The 20,801-nt window shown below is 41.6% G+C and overlaps 1 protein-coding gene across 2 annotated transcripts in view; it reads right to left on the reverse strand.

The window, feature by feature from the left end:
- Window positions 1–20,801, reverse strand: part of SLC15A4 (solute carrier family 15 member 4) — a 69,143-nt gene that overhangs the window by 15,978 nt on the left and 32,364 nt on the right. For both annotated transcript variants that reach the window (XM_029619697.1, XM_029619698.1), the window contains exon 6: window positions 6,893–7,048. In XM_029619697.1, coding sequence (XP_029475557.1) covers window positions 6,893–7,048 — 156 coding nt within the window. The remainder of the gene's footprint in view (window positions 1–6,892; window positions 7,049–20,801) is intronic.

Raw genomic sequence — 20,801 nt, forward strand, 5'->3', positions numbered from 1 at the left:
TGGAGATGGGGAGTCCAAGGAGGAGAGCGTTGCAGTAGTCTATTTTGGCAAAGAGCATGGTTTGAAGGACTGTCCTAAAATCGTGGAAATAAAGGAGGGGTTTGAGCCTTTTTAAAACTTGTAGTTTATAAAAGCAATCTTTGGTTGAGTTGTTAGATTTCTTTAGGTTTAGAAGGTTGTCAAGGATTACTCAGAGGTCTTTTACATGTGTGACCTGGGTGTTGGGGTGGGTCTGGGGGAGATGAGGAGTTCGGTCTTGGCAGCATTCAAGGACCAGGTTCAAATTGGTGAGGAGGCGGGTGATGGATTGGAGGCAGTTTTCCCAGAAAATGAGTGTTTTTGAGAGGGATTCTGTTATGGGGGATCAGAATCTGCACGTCATCCGCGTAGAGGTAGTGTATTAATTTTATGTCTGTTAGCAACTGGCAAAGGGGGAGGAGATAAATATTGAAAAGGGTAGGTGACAGAGGAGCCTTGGGGTACACCTAGCGATGATTTTATGCTGGGTGATTTTTTATTGTTGATTTTGACTTTGAAGCTTCTGTTGCTGAGGAAGGAGTCGAACTATCTGTGGACCGATCCTGATAGACCAATGTCTGAGAGGCGATTTAGAAGGATGGCATGGTTCACGGTGTCGAACGCCCCCGAGATGTCTAGAAGGACTAGTAAGAATGAGTGACCTTTGTCTAGGCCCATGATGATATGGTCTGTTAGGGAGATAAGGAGGGTTTCTGTGTTGCGCGATTTGCGAAAGCCATATTGAGAAGGGTAAAGGATTTTGTGTTCTTCCAGGTACTCAGAGAGCTGCGTATTAACCAGTTTCTCTGAGTTTGGTCAGAAATGGGAGATTGGAGATAGGGCGGAAGTTGGAGTGTTCTCTCGAGTCTAAATTAGGTTTCTTGAGAAGGGGTTTGAGGGAGGCAGTTTTTAGTCTGTCAGGGTAGATTCCTTGTGCTAGAGAGCAGTTTATGATGTTGGCCGACGGTCTGGAGATGGTGTCCGGGATAAGTAACAGTAGTTTTGTTGGAATCTGTTATTCTGGGTGGCTGGAAGGTTTCAGTCTCTTAAGTAGGGACTATCTTTCGGGATGAAGTTGGTTTGAATGCGTCGAGATTGGCTCTGGAGTGAGTGGGGATGTTGGAGGTTGTGGGGGGAGAAAAGTTGTGTTGGTAGGGAGGAGTGCTAGAGTTTCTGCTATATTTGATTTGCAGATGTTCCCCTGAAGCAACCTCAGTTTGAGAGGTGAAACTTGGGCCCAGGTCAGGATTTTGTTTCTAATGATAATCCACACTTTAGGATGAAAATTTGGGGATTATCCCTTATATGAAGATCTGTGGTTTGGATTGAAGATTTGGCTGCCTTTTCAAGAAATACTGATGTATTCAGAAGTTGAACTGAAGTTTTTGGTCCTCTTTTCAAGGAGGATCTATGCCTTTTGAGTCTAGAACCCTACTGTAAAGTTGCATTTATTCAGATTCTATTTATTTTATTATTTGTGTGGATGTGGGTGTGTGGTTAAGTATGATAAATGGTAGAATATTTTCTGTCTTACCTCTATTTGTATGTCATTCTTCATATTTTGCTTTACAAATACTGTATATATAAAAATGTTTACATTTGATTGTTCAGTATAAATTTGAATGTTGGTATAAGTTATCATGAGTTGTGTAAATTAATAAACATTTTTTAATGTATATATTTAGGATTATTTGAAATTGATTATATATTTACCCTCTGTATTAATAAGATTGTTTCTAGGGGAGTAATATTTTTAGCCAATATAAAACTCTTACACAGTTAGAATAACTTATTTATGAGGCAATAATTAAGGAAATCAGAGTATTTCAGCTGTGACATTCTATTATATCAATTTTATACAATTATTACATACCCATAATAGAAATTCACTTTATCTAGATGATAAAATAAGATATATGAGTTGACCAGGGTGGAGTTTGAATCTTAGGGCAAGAAACTTCTCTGTCTTTGTGAACCTAAGACAGCAGAGTTAACCCTTAGACCGGACACAGACTGCAAGACATTCATTTATGGAAGTAAGGTCATGCTGGGTCAGACCAACGGTCCATCGAGCTCCGCATTCCCATATCCAACAGTGGCCAATCTGGGTCACTACTTGGGAGGTATACAGTTCAGGTCCCTGTTGCTCACTCCCACACCTCTATGACTAATAAGGATGGATCATAAGAGACTGCATGTTCAAGGTTAATCTTGTTCTAGTGTTCATGAAGAGGGCTGCGTGGGTAGTTAGATTACAGAACAAATTAACAGTTCCTTGCACTTCAAGTTCCCATCCACTCACAGAAATGAACCTGTGGGTTCCAGTTAGACACTGCCCAGAAAGATGCCACTTTCTCCTCCTCTTGTATCTTAGCTATTATTTAAAGCACTAAAATCTGGCCATCAAAACTACCTGTAGGTGCTCAAATCTAGGACTCTGACATGCTCCAATCATATTGCACGCCGATCTTGTTTGGAGGAAGGGTGCTATGGATAAGCCCAAATTATTATTCCTACTAAAGACAGAGCACCACTGTCAACCCTGACTTAAGTGCTCATGCCAATATACTGTAATTCTGCCGATATTTAAAAATTATCAACAAGACAAAACAACTGTGACAATTATCAAGATATACTGGAATGATTCATGAATTAAAAAAAAAAAGAAACTAAAAAATTCTCACTTAAACAAGTTAACAAGAACTGTGCAGCTGTGATGGAAAGTAATATACATATATTAAATGTGTTTCTGTATGCTGAATTTTCTTTACAAGCTTCTAGAAGTCCATTCTAGCTGAAAGCTCTTACACAGAGCAAAGCATAGAATTTTGGTGGAATTATCTGTAAACTTGAATGACTTACCTGCTTATTTGGTATAAATAAGATTTTACAGGCTTTTCCTTCAGTAAAAATATTTTAAAAAGTTTAAAATCTGGGATAAAAGATTAGGAAAGTGACTTGTTCAACAGAATCATGAATGTGTGAAACCTAGATTTTAAGCTTAGGACTTGCAATCAAATCTCAACAATTTCAAGTAATTGTCAGCAACATAAAAGTTCCGATTGTTTTTCCAGAAATTGCAGTTCTCGGATTTCTTTTAAATGCTCAAACAATTCAGTTTTCTCTTCCAAATGCAACTTGAAGGTATTTTTTTTACCTGTCCCATCAACATTTTTCTTCAGCATTTCTGCAATGAACAGCTAGGTTTCAGTTTTGCAGTACACATCTTGGGACTTCATTATACAGGCCGCCCTCCCCCCCCCCCCCCACATCTAACCTGATCCCACAATCAACACACCACCGCCTTTTCAAAAAAAAAAAAAAAAAAAGCTCATTAAATGCTTAGAGAATGAGAGCTTTCTGGCCCGAGGCAGGGCCTTCGGTCAGTGGTGGCATTAGATTCATCTTCAGAAGAAAAACTCGGTAGCAGGCAGGGGTTGAAAACAACCACAAAATGTTGCTAGAGCCGACCAGGGCCTTCTTTCTTCAGGAAGCCTAGGGGGTTGTCTTCAGCATTCTGAATTACATCACAAAATGATTTTATGCCAACATCAGCAGAGAAACTTGGCTTACTGTCAACACAGACCTAGCTCCTTGAGTCCCGAAGGACGGAGTTCATCCTTCTACAAAAGGGAAGCCCATGGGCCTTTCAATACACCCACATTTTTTTTTTTTTAGAAGATATTATCACATCACCATGTGGGTTTTTTCCCTGTAGATGTTACTATGATTAGGGGAAGGGGAAATCCCCACCCATTTGTAAGACTATCCAGCACTCTCTACTGGCCAAATATATCATCAAATGCTAGTGGGAGGAGAAAACACATGGGGGACTTAAAGAAAAAAAAAGTAGATATTTTACTGAAAGTTTGATGACTAAAATAAGCAATGTTAAAAGGAACATGACAAAGCATTGTACTTGGTAAAGAGGTCTCAGGAGGGTCTGAGTTCTTGGAACTGCTGACCACGACCACCAGATGATTGCACACCAGTGGCACATTACTGTGTGCTATCGCCACCAGCCTGTGTGGCAAACAAAAACCCCCACGGGACTCCAGACATCCCCTTTGTTTGATGCAATATGTCCATAGCATGAAGATGTCTTAATCAACAGTGACGCCTCTAACTGCTGATGTACTTAATTGAGAAGCTAAAAAGTGCAACTCGGAGATAAAATTCAAAATTCAGAACTCCGATCAGATCACCTAATCTCACCTTAAGTAAAACAACGCCTGCCAGGTTGGTTCACTGAATATGTCAGAAAAGGACCATAATGGCCATCTAGTCTGCCCAATTTCACTCCTGTTGTATTACCACTGGCCCCATCTAATCTCCGCAACTAAAGATCCTCTGTTTTGATCCTTTACTTTCCTATGTTCTGTTTTTGTCTGCACCACCTCCCCTGGGAGGCTATTCCATGCATCCACTACCTTCCCTGTGAAAAAATACTTGCTAATGTTACTATCCACCTTGTATCCTAATTTAAGTCCCCTGACACTCCCGGTTCTGGGGCAGGCACAGCTGATTATGCTCTATAAGCAGCGAATATTTTGATCTTGTTTCATACCAGCTGTGTTACTGGTAGACAATAAAGCTCTCTGCAGGGTTTGGACAGATCCATCCAAAAGGCAGACAGCAATAGTCATTTGAGGTGAACAAACATCTATAAATTGGTCAAGATTTATTAAAACAAACCAACTGAAAACAAAAGACTCCTTATACTGAGGTCTTGTTGCAAGACCCCAGGTGGAGGAGGGGGGAAGAGTGGTAGCTGGGCTGTCTCGGGACCCATAAGCTTGACTGATCAGAGCCCCACACTGTACAACCTTCCTGCCATCTCCTATTCTGCAGCGCTGTGCCCTGCAGACCCTTACTGGGCAAACCCGGTAATTCAGGAACACCGCACACAATCTGCAAACTTGCAAGCGGCATTCTTGATAGTTTGTTTCTATTTTAATACTTAAATATCAGTTATATCCTTAAATACCAACACTGAAAAAGGGACACCAAACAAAAATGTATGATTTGTTATAGAACTTAGCACTTGCAGAAACTGAGGGCAATCCCCACATGACCATTTTAACCCATATTTTTCTTCTAGAGCCCCACCCATTAATCATGTCCTTCTTAAGAGGAGGAACCAAGAAACAAATCGGTAACCGATCCAGTAAGCCGTATAGCAGAAACAGTAATGAGAATCGGATAAAAGAAAGCCCTTTATTATACCGCCCGACTCTGGCCGAGTTTCGCTCTTTTATCACAGAGCTGCCTCAGGGGCAATTCATTCAAGCAGGACTTGGAAAAGTCAATATCGTATTAGTTATCAGCGCGGATGATTTCACTCCAAAGCAGTTAGATTTTCACGTAGCGATGCTGTGTGAAGTCAGTAGCAGAATTGAATGCATTAAATCCACATAGCGAGCAGTCTTACAGCTTTGGAGTGAAATCATCCGCGCTGATAACTAATACGATATTGACTTTTCCAAGTCCTGCTTGAATGAATTGCCCCTGAGGCAGCTCTGTGATAAAAGAGCGAAACTCGGCCAGAGTCGGGCGGTATAATAAAGGGCTTTCTTTTATCCGATTCTCATTACTGTTTCTGCTATACTTCTTAAGAGGAGAGCACGAGATTGGAACCTGTATAATACTTAATGAAAAGGCTTATACGATCCACACCATACAGCCAGTGCTTGCATTCCTGCATACAAATCACACTGAACTAGACAATGCACACTTTGGGGTATGAATTGCAATGAACCTACATCACCACAGGAGGAAAAAGGGCTTTATCATCTCTCATATTTCCACATCACGTGAAGTTTCAACATTTAAATTGCTTGATTGATGTAACTCTTAATGCTTTTTTTACCCAAGCCACGCTATCAACTTCTTTCAAAAGTATTTACCATGACTGTAATTCAACACTATTTCAGAGCATCCTTATAATTTACATTTTTAAATCTTTTTCACCCCCTAAGAGAATGTCATTTCTTCCTGCAGTTACCAACTAAGAAATTTTTATGATCTCTACAGCAGAGTTCAAAGCAACCTGTTCTAGGATGCCTCCCGGGTTTTAATATGTTTATCCTGCCATGAATAAATTCATGATCAGAAGTGGTCCTTGAATATAATTGGTAAAATGTCAAAACAATTAAAGGCAATGTGCCAGTCTTCTGACCCAAGGAGCCCTACAATAATTTGGTTTCACTGTCTTGGTAATTTATTGCATATTATCTTCCTGTGTTGCAGGCAACTTATAAATAATTCCAAAAGAAGAAAAGTTATGTTAGCATGAAAAAAATCCAAGATGGCATCCATTAACAGCCATATACATTTACTTACCTGTCCCTTATATTGCCACAATTCAGTTTGTCCCAAAAGCAGAATACTTTCATAGGGTTTATAAAATTGTTTGGATATGAACCATGCAGACACATTCAGGTCCAAGGAGTACCTGCTCCCAAGTGCTTACCATCTTGGAGGAAGCTTGAGACAACAGGAGGTAAAGTGATTGCCCAAGGTCACAAGGAGCACCTGAGTAAGTGGGATTTGAACCCTGGTTTCCCTGGCTTTTACTACACTGCTCTTAACTACTAGGCTTCGCCATTATAATAGTGCTACCATCCCAACACCCCCTGAGGTAGGGGGAAGAAAATATTTCTAATGCATGCTAGTGAGAGAGGAAGAATTAATTCTCCGGTATTTTTTCTGCCTGCATCTCTCAGATGGAATCCATCTGAGCTGAGATGATATCCACAAACCTAGAAAAATCCCATCCCTTGAGAAATATGAAATATGAAAGAATGCAGTCCTTAAAAAGTTGTGCTTTAAAAACCAAAGAACAAAACAAAAACACACCCAAACTCACACTTACCAGCTATACTTGCAAATATCTCACTGATTCCTATCAGCACATACTGGGGAACCTGACACCATACCGGCAGATCAGCAGCATAGTATGTGACATTCCCGATCTTCTGTGTGATCTTATCGGTCTTTACTATCATCAGTCTCTTGTTTTCCAGGATTCCTAGCACAAAAATTAAAAAATAAATACATTTTGATTTTCTAACAGTATAGGCCCCACGTTCCCAAATTAAAACTATATTGGGATATCATTCCTAAATGGCATATCAAGCCTCATCCCGCCCCTTGTAGTTCATATTTCAGTGATACCAACCTTGAATCAGAAGTATACCAGGGATGGGAAATAGGTACGTTTTTACATTTACTGTTTAATTCTGACCCTCTTTCTTCCAGTTTCAAAAGGTCATGTTCCAAAAATTTGGAAAAGCTCATGGAAAACCGGACTGGGTCATTTCATGTTCACATTTAACCTCTCAGATATGTGCCGTTCTGACTGCTGCTGCTGCTAAGTTTCACCTCCGAACAGTTTCCATAATAGTCAGGCTAAACTTACCTCGTCCCTTCTCACCACCCCTCATCCACCATTTAAGAACAATTCTGATTGATAGGGATGGGGAGCGGGTGATAAGAGTGCTGGAAGGGAGGAGTTCAGAGCTAGAGAAGGGTAGGAAGGGCAAAAAATGATTTGAGAAAAAAACAAAAAAAAGCTGTAAAGATTAAAAGGAAAATCCACCAAGAAAACCAGGGAAAAAAAAAACAACTGGCGGAGCCTGGGAAAGGCAGCGTGTGGCTGACTGCACTGAACCAGCGGTCCATTCCCATTCCAAGATGTTTAAGCGACTAGAAAAAAAAAAAAAAGATACACCCTTATATCACAGTGCAGTATTGTTGCCTGGCATTGTGCAGCAATCTCTTAACCACACATTTCATGTGCTAGCGAGGCAGGCACTTCCTGAATACCCAAGTAAGATATCGCCATTAATCACAAAGAACTTTTTTTTTTTCTCATCATCTAATATGCTGTGGTTGAAGATGAAACAAAAAAAAGCCTTAGTTTTGGGCTAGGAACACAGAAGTAAACATCATTGGCAGTAACATTACATATTTACAGGTCTGAGGTTTGAGTCAGCCACAGTGAATACTCATGAGATAATTGCATATATTCATTGCATGAACAGTTAATTTGCACAGTTTAGTAACACCGAAAACAGTGTGTGTGTGTGTGTGTGTGAGTGTGAGTGTGAGTGTGTGTAGACCATCTCCCTTGCCTAGTCCAACTGTTTCTGCAGAGAAGCTTGGGGCAGGGCCTACTCCTTCAGCCTGCAACCACAGCTCTGAGATCAGGTCAAAAACCAGAGACAGTGGGACAGGAAGATCAAGTTATGGCAGCTGATAAAGCTGGATAGAGGCCATTAGAAAAGATGGAAAAAAAAATTTTTTTAAAAGCAAATGGCAAATTTTGCCTTCTAAATCCAAATGTTCGAATGACAGAAGCAGATAATGCTTCCTTGCAAAAAGCACCCACAAAAAAAAAAAAAAGTTCTAATTAGGGAGTCGCTCATTTGAAAGTTTCCAGGGCACATCTGAATCGCACAAATGAAGACTGGCATCTCCTTACAGCGTTCCCAGTAATTATCCCGCACGCATGCAACTAGCAGACTTTAGTTACCTGCTGCTACAACTAATATACATTATCTTTGAAAACATCTAACGTGAACACTTAAATAGCTGGAATCAATAAATTCATTAAAATCTCATTTCAATGTAATCCGGTTAAAAGAAACTTCAGAGGCAATTTCATTTAACCAACTAAACAAAAGTGCAGCCAAGAATTTAACCTCTTAAAAGTCTATAATCTATGGTCTATCATTTTCCAGTTGAGTAACCTTAAACATTGCCAGGAATTCATAACAGTGTGAAGTAAACATACCAGATGCTCATTACATCCAGTTACAGTTAGGGTCTTGTTTGATAATTATGTATTTTAAATAATTTCAAACTAGCAGGTCCTCCAGTACCTATGCAAAAGCATTTCTATCTAGCAAAATATTATGACGAACTTTATACAGCAGTTGATTAATCAGAGCACCAAAGAGCAGTAGTACACAAACAGAATTGCAGTATCATGGGAAAGGGACCATCATACAAAATAAGGGGTCGATTTTAAGAAGTCCACATGTGTGCCCATGTGCACCCGGTTCCCAGCACGCCCAACATGGACAAGCCGATTTTATAACATGCGTGCGCATATTATAAAATTCGATGGCTACGTGGGGCGGGGGGAGTTTATAACCTATGCACGGCCACACAAATGGGCCTCCCCCAGTTCCCTCCCAGTCTGCTCCAATTAAGGAGCGGGCTAGGAGGGAACTTCCCTAACCCTACCCTTCCTACCTCTTCCCCTTTCCTCCCCGACCCCCAACCTATCCTTAATTTTATTTTGTTATTTACTGCTCTCCTCTGGAGCAGAAGTAATCTGCGCGTGCCGGCCGGCTGCTGGCACCCGCTGTCCCGGTCTGCACCCCCCCCCCCTGCAAACCCTGGTTTTTACACACTCAGCCCTTTGAAAATATACTTGTATGTGTAGATCACCTCAGATTCTATTCTGAACACACCTCTTGGGAGCAAAGTAGGCGATACCAGTTTTTGTGTGTGTGGTGTCAAAAAATAAAACACACCCCCCCACACAGACTTTTCTCAAAAGATATATAGGTAGGGCCTCATGCATGAATACACATATGCCAAATAAATGTTGCCCCCTCACTATCTACATAAATTAGAAATATCTTTGTATTATATCAATATGTATAACATGTTTTCCACAATGTTCAACCCCCCTGCTAAAAGCACTAAAAGTCACAACATTCACCTTTGCATACCACACTCACTCAGATTTGAATAGAAGAGCAGGCCTATGAAAGCTCCACAACCACCTATTGTACTTAAAGACCCAGTAATTGTGTTTAGTTAACAATAAGCACTCTACGGTTTACTCTTCCATATAACAAAAACTTGTCCTAAATAACTGCTCCTATCAGCATAAAAAAAAAAAAAGTCCAGTTCATCACATGAAATCCCTCGCCAGTATATCCACAAGGGGACATACCGGGCTACACTGACGAGGGATTTCAATATATTTAAAGGTGAGCAATCAAGTTTGAGGATTTGTGTCATTTAAGGCCTAGATTCAGCAATAAACTTGAGTGCTTCTTTGGGATCATCCTGGTACAGTTTCTGGATTGTGTCATGTGGTGAATTGGACTTATTTTTAGATTGATATGAGCAGCTTATTTAGGACAAGTTTGTGTTACATAAACCATAGTGCGCTCTTATTATGTAAATTAAAAATAATTACTGGGTCTTTAAGTTCTATAGGTGGTTGTGGGGCATTCTCTTTTATTGAAATATACGAGTGAGTGTGGTGTGCAAAGGGGAATGTTGTGACTTAGTATTCTAATTGTGTAGATAGGGACTGGGCAAAAGTGACTGTGTGTGTGTGTGTGTGTATAAGAGTGTGACTGTATAACTCAGCACTTTGGTTGCCTGGAACCATGCAAATACCATGACACTCTGCTGTGTTTAGAATACATTTGTTTGCTGTATGCAGATCTTATCTTTTACCAGATGAGATAAGTGCAATCTGCTCACTAACTACTTCATGTAATACAAGTCTTTTACTATGTTTCTCACCATCAGGGACTTCCTTTTCTACTTGTGGGCATCCATCTTTGCCGGGTCTGCTAAGATGGCAACTACATAGCCTAATTAGCTGTTCAGCAGCTTAGCTTTCCCCAAACCTTGATAACCGTTCTCCTGGTCTCTCACCAATATATACTTCTGCTACAAAAACGGCCACTATTGTACGACAAACTCACAACCATAGGAAATGCTTATGGAACACCCAAGAACACAATTTAAAGTCTCACATCCGAATGTCTCAAGACAGCTCAGACAAGACAAATCACTTTTGGGCCAATACAATAAAAGTCGCGGGAGAGCGGGCGAGTGCCCGCTTTCCCGGCGTGCGCACAGGCCACTCTCCTGTACGCGCGATTTAGTATCGGCCCGCATGCAAATGAGGGCCCGCAGTAAAAAGAGGCGCTAGGGACACTAGCGCGTCCCTAGCGCCTCTTTTTTGACATGAGTGGTGGCTGTCAGCGAGTTTGACAGCTGACGCTCAATTTTGCCGGCGTCTGTTCTCAAACCCACTGACAGCCACGGGTTCAGAAACCGGACGCCGGCAAAATTGAGCATCCGGTTTTCAACCCACGAGCTGATTAAAAAAAATTTTTTTTTATTTTTTTTTTTTTACTTTTGGGACCTCATACTTAATATTACCATGATATTAAGTCGCAGGGTGTACAGAAAAGCAGTTTTTACTGCTTTTCTGTACACTTTCCTGGTGCGGGCAGAAATTATCGCCTACCTTTGGGTAGGCACTAATTTCTGAAAATAAAATGTGCGGCTTGGCTGCACATTTTACTTACTGAATCGCGCGGGAATAACTAATAGGGCCATCAACATGAATGTGCATGTTGTGGGCGCTATTAGTTTCGGGTGGGGGGGGTTTGGACACGCGTTTTTGACACGCTATTACCCCTTACTGAATAAGGGGGTAAAGCTAGCGCGTCGAAAACATGCGTCCAAACACAGGTATCGGCCTGTTTGTACTTTACTGAAGGTTTCTGAACCTTCAGCATAATGTACACTTTGGTTAATCTGTGCATTATAGTTACATATAATTACAGTTTAACTCTTAGTCCTACAAAGAGGAACAAATTAATCAAATCCCCAGTTTTATAAACATCTGTTCCTATTTTTGACACAGAGGCAGGTGGTACCAAATAGATTTAGATTTGTTGAGGCAAAAGCTTTAGAAGCACAAGAACCCGCTTCATCAAAAGGCATCCAATGCCGTGGACTCTTACCCTCAACAGCTTTAGTCTATAAAAGGTGCCACCAAGCCTCTCTCTTTCTCATTTCTGTTCCCTACAAATTCACCTGGCTGCTCCTGTGAAGTTTTTTCCCCATTTGTGTGTGGGAAGCTCTGTGTCTCATCGTGCAAAAGCACTGCAAAAAGTGAAGGTATTTGATACGTGCATTTGCATTAGCAATGTTGAAAATTCAAGTTACAAATGTGACAAAGCTTGCTCAAACAGTACTTTAAAGAGACCATGTAGGGTCAAACCACCACAACAGAAACCGATACATTCCAGCAGCTGGAGGACATCTTCATCCCAGACACTTCCCACTGTCTCATGCAAACCTTAGTCTTTTTTGGTTTTTTTAATATAAAAGTATCATGCCTTCATGCACCAGCATACAAATGGAAGATTTAGGTCTTGGCTGGCATTTCATTTCTCTGTACTCTTCCTTTTGTAGCAATTTTTTTTTATATTTAAAAGCAATGGTGCTCTTCCAATTATGTAGGAAGCAGCACAGAATTTCATATTGGCCAAGACCAAAGATTAAAAAAAAAAATAGGGATCTGAAGGATAAGCCCAAATCAGATATCTAAAATAACAAAAATAATCTGCTTAACGGGTCTGGTTCATTATGTACTTGACTGGTAAATGTGGCTAGTAACACTTTTAAATGAAGGCGATATTTGGCTCATGTTTATGGGTCCCCAGCCAAACCAGGCTGCCCCAACCCATAAGCAATGATGCAGCTGGGAAAGGGAGGAGTTCATCAAAGTCAACGGCCAGGACATCCCAGCAGTTTCTGTCCCAAGAAATATTTCCTGACTTGCACCGGTTCTACTCATCCGAGGCCCTACCCATGGTGGCAACACTCCTGGCCATGTTTCTTGATGTCCGGCGACATGAACGCCTACCAAATCCAGGGATGAATAGCGAGACAATCATAAGCAAGTCAGGAAACCTTTTGCTTGATCTTGCTCACTCCCCAGCTGCCTCAGATTCCCACTCTTACTTCTACAACATTCTAGAAGGAATCCAGGAGAATATCACTTCTAGTGTCAGACACCACTGGGCCTGCAAAATTCTGCACTTTTTTGGTTCATGAGGCTGTGGACCATCAAACTGAAGCTCTCCCAGTTTACTTATCAGTAGCCTTGGGGCAGGCTGCCCCTTGTCCCATACTACTACATGATATACGCACTGTAAAAACACACACACAAAAAAAAAAAAAAAAGAGAGAGAGACTAAGCTCTATTGAGTAGGGACTACCTAATAAGACAAACATACAAGACAAGAGACTTGGGGTATTTCATAAAGCAAGACAATGGTTAAAAAAAGAAAAGAAAGTTAGTTAATGAGGCTAAAAGCAGACAATTCCTAAGATTTAAAAGCAGCTTCAAAAAGGTAGGTTTTTAGATAGGGAAATTAAACAGTGAGAGGGGGAGCACGATGCATCAGTTCATGAAAATCATTTCCAGCGCATGGCACAGCCAGGGGGAAAGCATGAAGTCGGGAAATGGCAGTAGAGAAAGGATAGGAGTGACTTGTCTGATTAGCAGAGAGCAAGAGGAGGGGGTATAGAGATATTAAGTTGGAATGGATAATCTGTCTCAGCGCAAATTCAGTCTTCCCTCTTCTACTTCTTCTGGATGATCGGCTTCTTTGTTGACCACTGTACAAAAGATCACAACCACCCAGGTTTACCAGAATTATGGCAAGTGGGACACATTAATACTTCCCTTCCAGCAGGGCTGGTGTCACATAATCCCCCTTCTCCCAAATCAAAAGGCTCTCATTTTGAGGTGAGGCAGAGGTATTCACCTCAGCAGTTGCTCAGACCCGTTTTCTTGGCCCAGATAAAAGATCACGTAAGTGCCCAAGACTTGGATGTTACTGCTAGGAGACACAAAACCTAAAAGAATGCCTTGCCAGAGATGAAGTATGAAAATGCGATGAACAGAGCTGCCTCTGCTGGGGAGGCACTGATTGAACTGGCTGCTTTCCATAGCACAACAAAAGGTGTCATTAAAAAGATGAGTTGTCAAATTTGATTAGGTATGCGAAACCTGACTGCTTAACAAGGCCATGCGCTAGATTCTTAAGACAGATTTGGACAGGTCAGTTTGACGACTCAGTTTAAGATTTAAAAAAAAAACAAGATAAATGTGATTCTAACCATGCTAGTGCGCATGTAGTGAGGAGATGTGCCTGTCCCAATGCACAAGATGCACAGGTTTGGCTGTCCCGGCTGGATTCAGGAATGCATTCATAGAGCCAGCACATCCTCCAAGTTTCAGCAGCAGGAGTCCCCTTTGGGATGGCATTCCAGAGATGGAAGCATGCTGGAGGGGTGATCTGCTTCTGGAACGAGCATCCTGAAACAAGACCACTACGTAAGGAATAAATCAGCTAGATTACAGACAAGAAATCCCCAAAGCTGGTCCTCAAAAGCTATAACCTATTCAGTTTTCCATGACGACTATGCATGAGATATTTGCATACAAGGAGGCATTGCATGAAAATAGATCTCATGCATATTCATTGTGGAAATCCTGAAAACCAAATCAGTTTGCAGCCCTAGAGAACAGAGTTGGAGGGGACGTATTATGAATGCGCTCAGGACATTCTGTGCCAAGACTCTTCCCACACCAGACCAGTAGTCCTAAGGGGCCTTAAGGCCCTCCGATATTTTGCCATCTGCTGGGTAATGGACTTGACAATCCCACTACTGTCGGTGGTAAGATCCTCTTTATATTCACAGTTATTACACACTGAGAAGCAATTCTATCCACCTTACAAATAAAAGTAACCCTGAAGAAGCAAATGCAATACCAGTGAAGTCATCAAATTTGCAGATAAAAAATTATTCAGAGTACTAAACCACATGTGGATTGTGATAAATTGCAGAAGGACCTTGCAAGACTGGAAGATTGGGCATCCAAATGGCAGATGAAATTTAATGTGGACAAGTGCAAGGTGTTGCATATAGGGAAAAATAACCCTTGCTGTAGTTACACAATGTTAGGTTCCATATTAGGAGCTACCACCCAAGAAAGAGATCTAGGCATCATAGTGGATAATACTTTAAAATCGGCAGCTCAGTGTGCTGCAGCAGTCAAAAAAGCAAACAAACTTATTAGGAAGGGAATAGTGAAGAAAATGGAAAATATCATAATGCCTCCATATTAATACATGGTAAGACCACACATTGAGTAGTGTGTATAATTCTGGTCACTGCATCTCAAAAATGATATAGTTGTATTGGAGAAGGTACAGAGAAGGGCGACCAAAATGAAGAAGGGAATGGAACAGCTCCCCTATGAGAAAAGTCTAAAGAGGTTAGGGCTGGTCAGCTTGGAGAAGAGATGGCTGAGGGCAGATATGATAAAGGTTTATAATGGGTAAATGTGAATCGGTTATTTACTCTTTTGGATAATAGAAGGACTAGTGGGCACTCCATGAAATTAGCAAGTAACACGTTTAAAACAAATTGGAGAAAATTCTCACTCAATGCACAATGAAACTCTGGAATTCGTTGCCGAAGGATGTGATTAGGGCAGTTAGTATAGCTGGGTTTAAAAAAGGTTTGGGTAAGTTGCTGGAGGAGAAATCCATTAACTGCAAGTTGATTTAGGGAATAGCCAGTGCTAGAACTGGCATTAGTAGCATAAGAACCACTTGCTGCTTGGGTACTTGCCAGGTTCTTATGGCCTGGATTGGCCTCTGTTGGAAACAGGATGCTGGGCTTGATGGACCCTCAGTCTGACCCAGTATGGCAACTTATGTCCTAATGGTTTGGAGGTCAGAAGCATACCTCTGCAAGATGCAGAGCCTGTTAAACTCACTCAAACCTGAGCCATATATAATCTGCTTTCAATCCCCCGAGAAAGGATTCTACCTGATAAGATTACATAAGTAATGCATCTCAAAAGACAAGGGCATGCATTCTAAGGGCTGTTCTCAGCTTGATCATGAGAACAGCAATGGAAAAGCATTTTTTTTTTAAACCCCACACTGGTTAGTGGAAAGAAATACTAGCAACAGTTTTTTTGCACAATTGAATGACAGTAACAAAGCCCAAATTTGATTCTAATTTTTTATTCCTGGGATTAATATTTAATGTTCAAAAGCCCTTTCCTCCCCCCTAAACAGGGTGTTGCTGTGCTGAACTTTATCAGATCACGAGTACAATTTGATATTAAAGTCGGTAACTCTGGTGTCATTTCCCTGTGCTCAGGTTTTCCTCTTTCACTATGGACACACGTTGCCAGCACTTGACCAATGCTTTGATGTTAACGCATGCCGGACCTGCTGTCTGGTTTTCCTACGACTTTTGCTTTTTATCTTGCTGTCCGAGGCTCAGTGTGTGTTCCAGTCGATCTCCTTTTCCTTTTGATCAAATCTTTGTCAGGATCTCCCACCTCCCATGCACCTGATTTGACAGAGCCCTTCCAGCTAACCCCCAAAAGTATTACATTTTTAAAATGTGAGCATCTGCTTTATAATCTCTCAGTCACTTCTGTTCTCTACTATAGAGATATATGCACTCACCTCCCCCCCCCCCCCCCCCAAAATATGAATGCAACACAGTGGGGGGGAATCTTAAACAAGATGTGGAGCCATAAATTCATAAGTAATCCCAAGGGCTAGGTATGTCAAGTTGATATTTTTAATAACTTAATATTGCTACTTAAAAGGCGTCTGGTTTTCTGAAAGAAACCATCAAAGCCAGAGAGCAACTAGGGTATACACAGCATGCACCAAGAGATAAACTGGGCAGGCTAGATACAACACAAGAGCAGATAAGGGTCCATGTTTCTATGGAGAGACTTATTTTTCAAGTCAGTGATAACACCATGCTCGAGATCTAGAACCAGAGGTTATTTTGTAGTACATGGCCTTCAGAGGAGTCCCTGCCATGCTGAGCACTTGCTTTGAAGATACTTCATTCCTGATCAGTAATTACATTTTTGGTCTCAGTCTCTCACACACATTTTTCAGAGTTTAAAAAAAAAAAACCTACACAGACTGGAATCACAAATCCATCTTCTGAAAGCCTTCATTACACAGAATGATTTTCTTCAGTACTTCATGTAGCAAAAGCTAATGAGGACCTGAAAACAAGGACTGCTCCTCTCGTCTGAGCATCCTGCGGTACGGCATGTAGCAGCTTGAATAAAATATTACAATCACAGAGTCTACACTTTCCACTTAGATGCAACAATATGCTCAAACCATCTAAGATGATTTGCCACACGAGCTCAGAGGAAATGACAGGCAATGCAGTTAAGTCAGTCTAACTTGCTCCTCAGAGGCAACAAAAAAAAAAAAAAAGGTTAAAAAAAAAAAAAAAAAAGGTGAAAGTTTCCACATCTTGCAATTTCTAATTAGAACAAGCTAGCAAAGGGTCACAAAATTACTCCATAGCATAGCACATCTGTTTTACGCGCACAAGACATTAAAAACAGCTATCTAGGGGCAGGATTCACTAATGCCTCAAGGCATAGCGAATCCCGCCGTAACGTAGGGCTGGGGGGGCGAAGCGGGGGGGGGGGGGGGGGGGGGGGTCGGAGGGGCGGTTCTGCGCTAGCCGGCAGCGATCGCACCGCCGCGGTGCGATCGCTGCCGGTGTCGCGCCAAACACCACTATAAAAGGTGTAGTTATTCGGCATGAAACTGACAGCGATAGAGGTGCTTACCTTTCGCTGTCGGCGCAGTCTTCGCGGCGTCAGCCCCGACGACTCCTCTTCCGGGGCTGACTCCGCCCAGAGCTAGCTAACGCACGCGTGCGCTAGCTTTAGAAAATAACCCTCTACAGCCTAAGTTCCCTACAGCAATTTGCAAAGCTCTGACGAAACATGCTGCCCCTTCAAATGAAGCTGCAGCCGAATTGATTTTAGAAAGATTTATCCAGCATCAAACAAGAGCTGGGAAAAGTGAGCAGAACGGAGGTTAAGTAAGATTTGCTCAGGATCACATTAACCCAAGCAAGAGTAAAACTGGGTCCCTGGAATATATCGCCGAGAGCTTTTAACTGCAAGGCTGCACCGCCAGCCTCCGGAGCAATTAGTTAACCTTTGTTTATGCCGTGTTAAAGAAAATCACATCAGATCTGATTGGAATAACACGCCTCAGTAATTCAAGTAATTAGAAGGAACGGTTTTATAATTGTCTACAGTTACTACGTTGTATACAGAACTATGCACGCCGATCTCAGAAGAAAGCGGTGGCATTTAAGCCCTGTGCAGTGCGCTTGGCAAGACTTAACGAGGCATCTGTTCTGCAATGTCGTAGTAAGATGCCCCAGCAGCTGCCATGCAATGCCCCAGAGTCTTGCCATGTTTGAAAGATGCAAACCGCATACAATTCAGTGGTACGTTGCTGGTTCATGCAATACATATGGATCATTTGTAACTTCATAAGCAATATGGACCAATTACATTAAGAAATGTAGAATTAAAAAAAAAAAAACCCCCAAAATCCCCACAATAAACAGATTTAAACAAAAAAGAAAACACCACCACATTAATATGGCTGCTATAAGTGGTACATAAAATTTGAAAGTGTCAAATTAGGCTTATAAAAAAAAAAAACGAGTTCATTTTAAATTGATACAGAAAGCGCATTACTATTGTGTATACTTTGTAATACTTTGCAATATGGAAAAAGCTGGAATTCTCTTTTAAACCAACTCCAGACTGATCTGCTCAAGACTGGTAACAGCATCGTTCAAGAGAAGTGTTTCATATGTCGACAGGCAAAGATAACTAGTTTCTCTCATTCCCACTGGCCACAGTGTGGCAATGCTGATCCGCAAAGGAGTCTCCAGCAGCACGCAGGAGAGATGCTCATCAGATCACATAATGAAGGGTGGCTATGCAGAAAATACCACAGAGAAGAAGCTATTCAGTCTCTGAACAACTCTAAATTAAGCAAAATAAAATACAAATCCTCAAAGGGAGGCCTGGATCAGAGTCCTCTTCAGCAATTCAGACCAATAGGATTCAGAAGTATTTTGACTTCCAACTCCTATTAGTCAACTAGGGGGAGAAACCGGCCCAGGAGAAAGAAGACTGCACTGAAAGGACCAGGTATTGGCTAGAGTGTAAACTCGCTTGTAATCAAAACCATGATGGTGCAACTCTTTATGCCAGACTGGCTGATGCAGCCCTCACAACAACCTGCATTGTTACTGCTGCACAGAGCAGCATCCACTATAGTGCAGATGTGCCCAGTGTCTGATGTCAGGCCTGGAAAGCAGGTGAGTGGGGGAGTGAGGTGGGATCAGGTCATATGACACACCCAATCTCCAGCACCCCGAGGCTCAGAAGGCACTTCCAAAGTACCAGCACTGCGGCCCAGTTCAGTGCGAAATACAGGAACCACCAGTGAGATAGCTCGTATGATGCAAAGGCTCTCTTGAGGAAGGGGTTAATCAAATATGGTGCATCACCTGTGAGAAAGCTCAAACATGGTAGGTTAGTGAGCCTTCACACAATCACTTTGGAGGTGGATAACTTCTACAGGGAGCATTGAAACATCAAGGCTTCTGCTTGAGGTACATATTTTTCGTCCTTCAAATCACTCAAGCAGAATGAGAACAAACAGAAATGATGGCAGAAAAGGACCAAATGGTCCATCCAGTCTGCCCAGCAAGCTTTTGTAGTATCTGCTACGCTATGTAGGTTACCCCCATACTTATCAGTTTCCCAGACTGTAAAAGTCAGGGCCCTTGTTGGTTGAGTTCAAATCCAATTCCCCATTACCCCTTACTGTTAAGGCAGAGAGCAATGTTGGAGTTGCATCAAAAGTATCTGGCTTATTGGTTAAGGGTAGTAACTGCCGCATCAGCAAGTTACCCCCATGTTTGTTTCCCCAGACTATAAAGGTCAGGACCCTCGTTGGTTGCTATTTGAAGCCAATTCCCCTTTTCCCCCTGCCGTTGAAGCAGAGAGCACAATGATGGAATTGCATCAACATCATCAAGGTTTATTGGTTGAAGGTAGTAACCGCCGCACCAGCAAGTTACTCCATGTTCTCTTTTCTTCATTTCCATCCTCTAAGCCTTTAGGGATCCACAATATTTATCCCATGTTTTTCTGATATGTGCGCTTGCTCCATATCAAGAGCTGTTTGAAAAGGGAAGCCTGAATACCACAGAAATTGGACCTGGTACCCTCTCACGCTTCTATAGCTCATTTTAAGCTTGCAGAGGCATAAAGACTCCTGCCAGGCCTGAGCTGCTCAACACAACATCCTTGAGCAGCTGTTGCATTCACAGAGATGTGATCTTTCCTGAGGGGGCTACACCACTCTTAGCGACATCCAGTTCAGAGCCTCAGAACATCTGTTGAAACTGCGGGCCCTACTTCCTAGACATGTTCCAGCAGAAAATAACTGAAGGGACGCTGAAAAAAAAAAAAAAAAAGAAAAAAGTGCTTTAGCTTAAAAAAAAAAGTGAGTGAGCCATGGACCTGTCAACACGGTGCAAAGCAGCAGGTCTGATACAATTCACATCACTGTAGCTGCACCCTCAACACACTACGACTTCAGAAAGGAGGCAAAATGCCCAACTAAAGACAAAGAAAAATTAAATACACCTTACTGTGTTTTAGCCCCCCTCCCCCACCTTCAGCTTTTGCCCGTGTTAGTACTTCAGATGCTCCTTAACCCGTGTCTGATTCACTCAAAGTTTTATAGGCTCTTGATGCTTTTACTGGAGTGAAATATTTATGCGAGTGAAATAATGCAACTTGGGAGATTCTCCACCAGACTCAGCTGCTAATCAAAAAAAAAAAAAAAAACCTCTCAAAAATCCAATACAAAGAAAAATAAAAGCCAGAATTCCAATAATTTAGGACAAGAAAGCAGTAGAAAAAACAAACAAACCTATTACTTCATATTTTTGAGCAATAAGACTGCAACCCCCTCACACTTAAAAGTGAATTAGTACTAACAGGACACTGTCACGAGTTCAGTGTTCACAAAGGACCT

Source organism: Rhinatrema bivittatum, chromosome 11 (assembly GCF_901001135.1).
Source record: "Rhinatrema bivittatum chromosome 11, aRhiBiv1.1, whole genome shotgun sequence".
NCBI lineage: Eukaryota > Metazoa > Chordata > Amphibia > Gymnophiona > Rhinatrematidae > Rhinatrema > Rhinatrema bivittatum.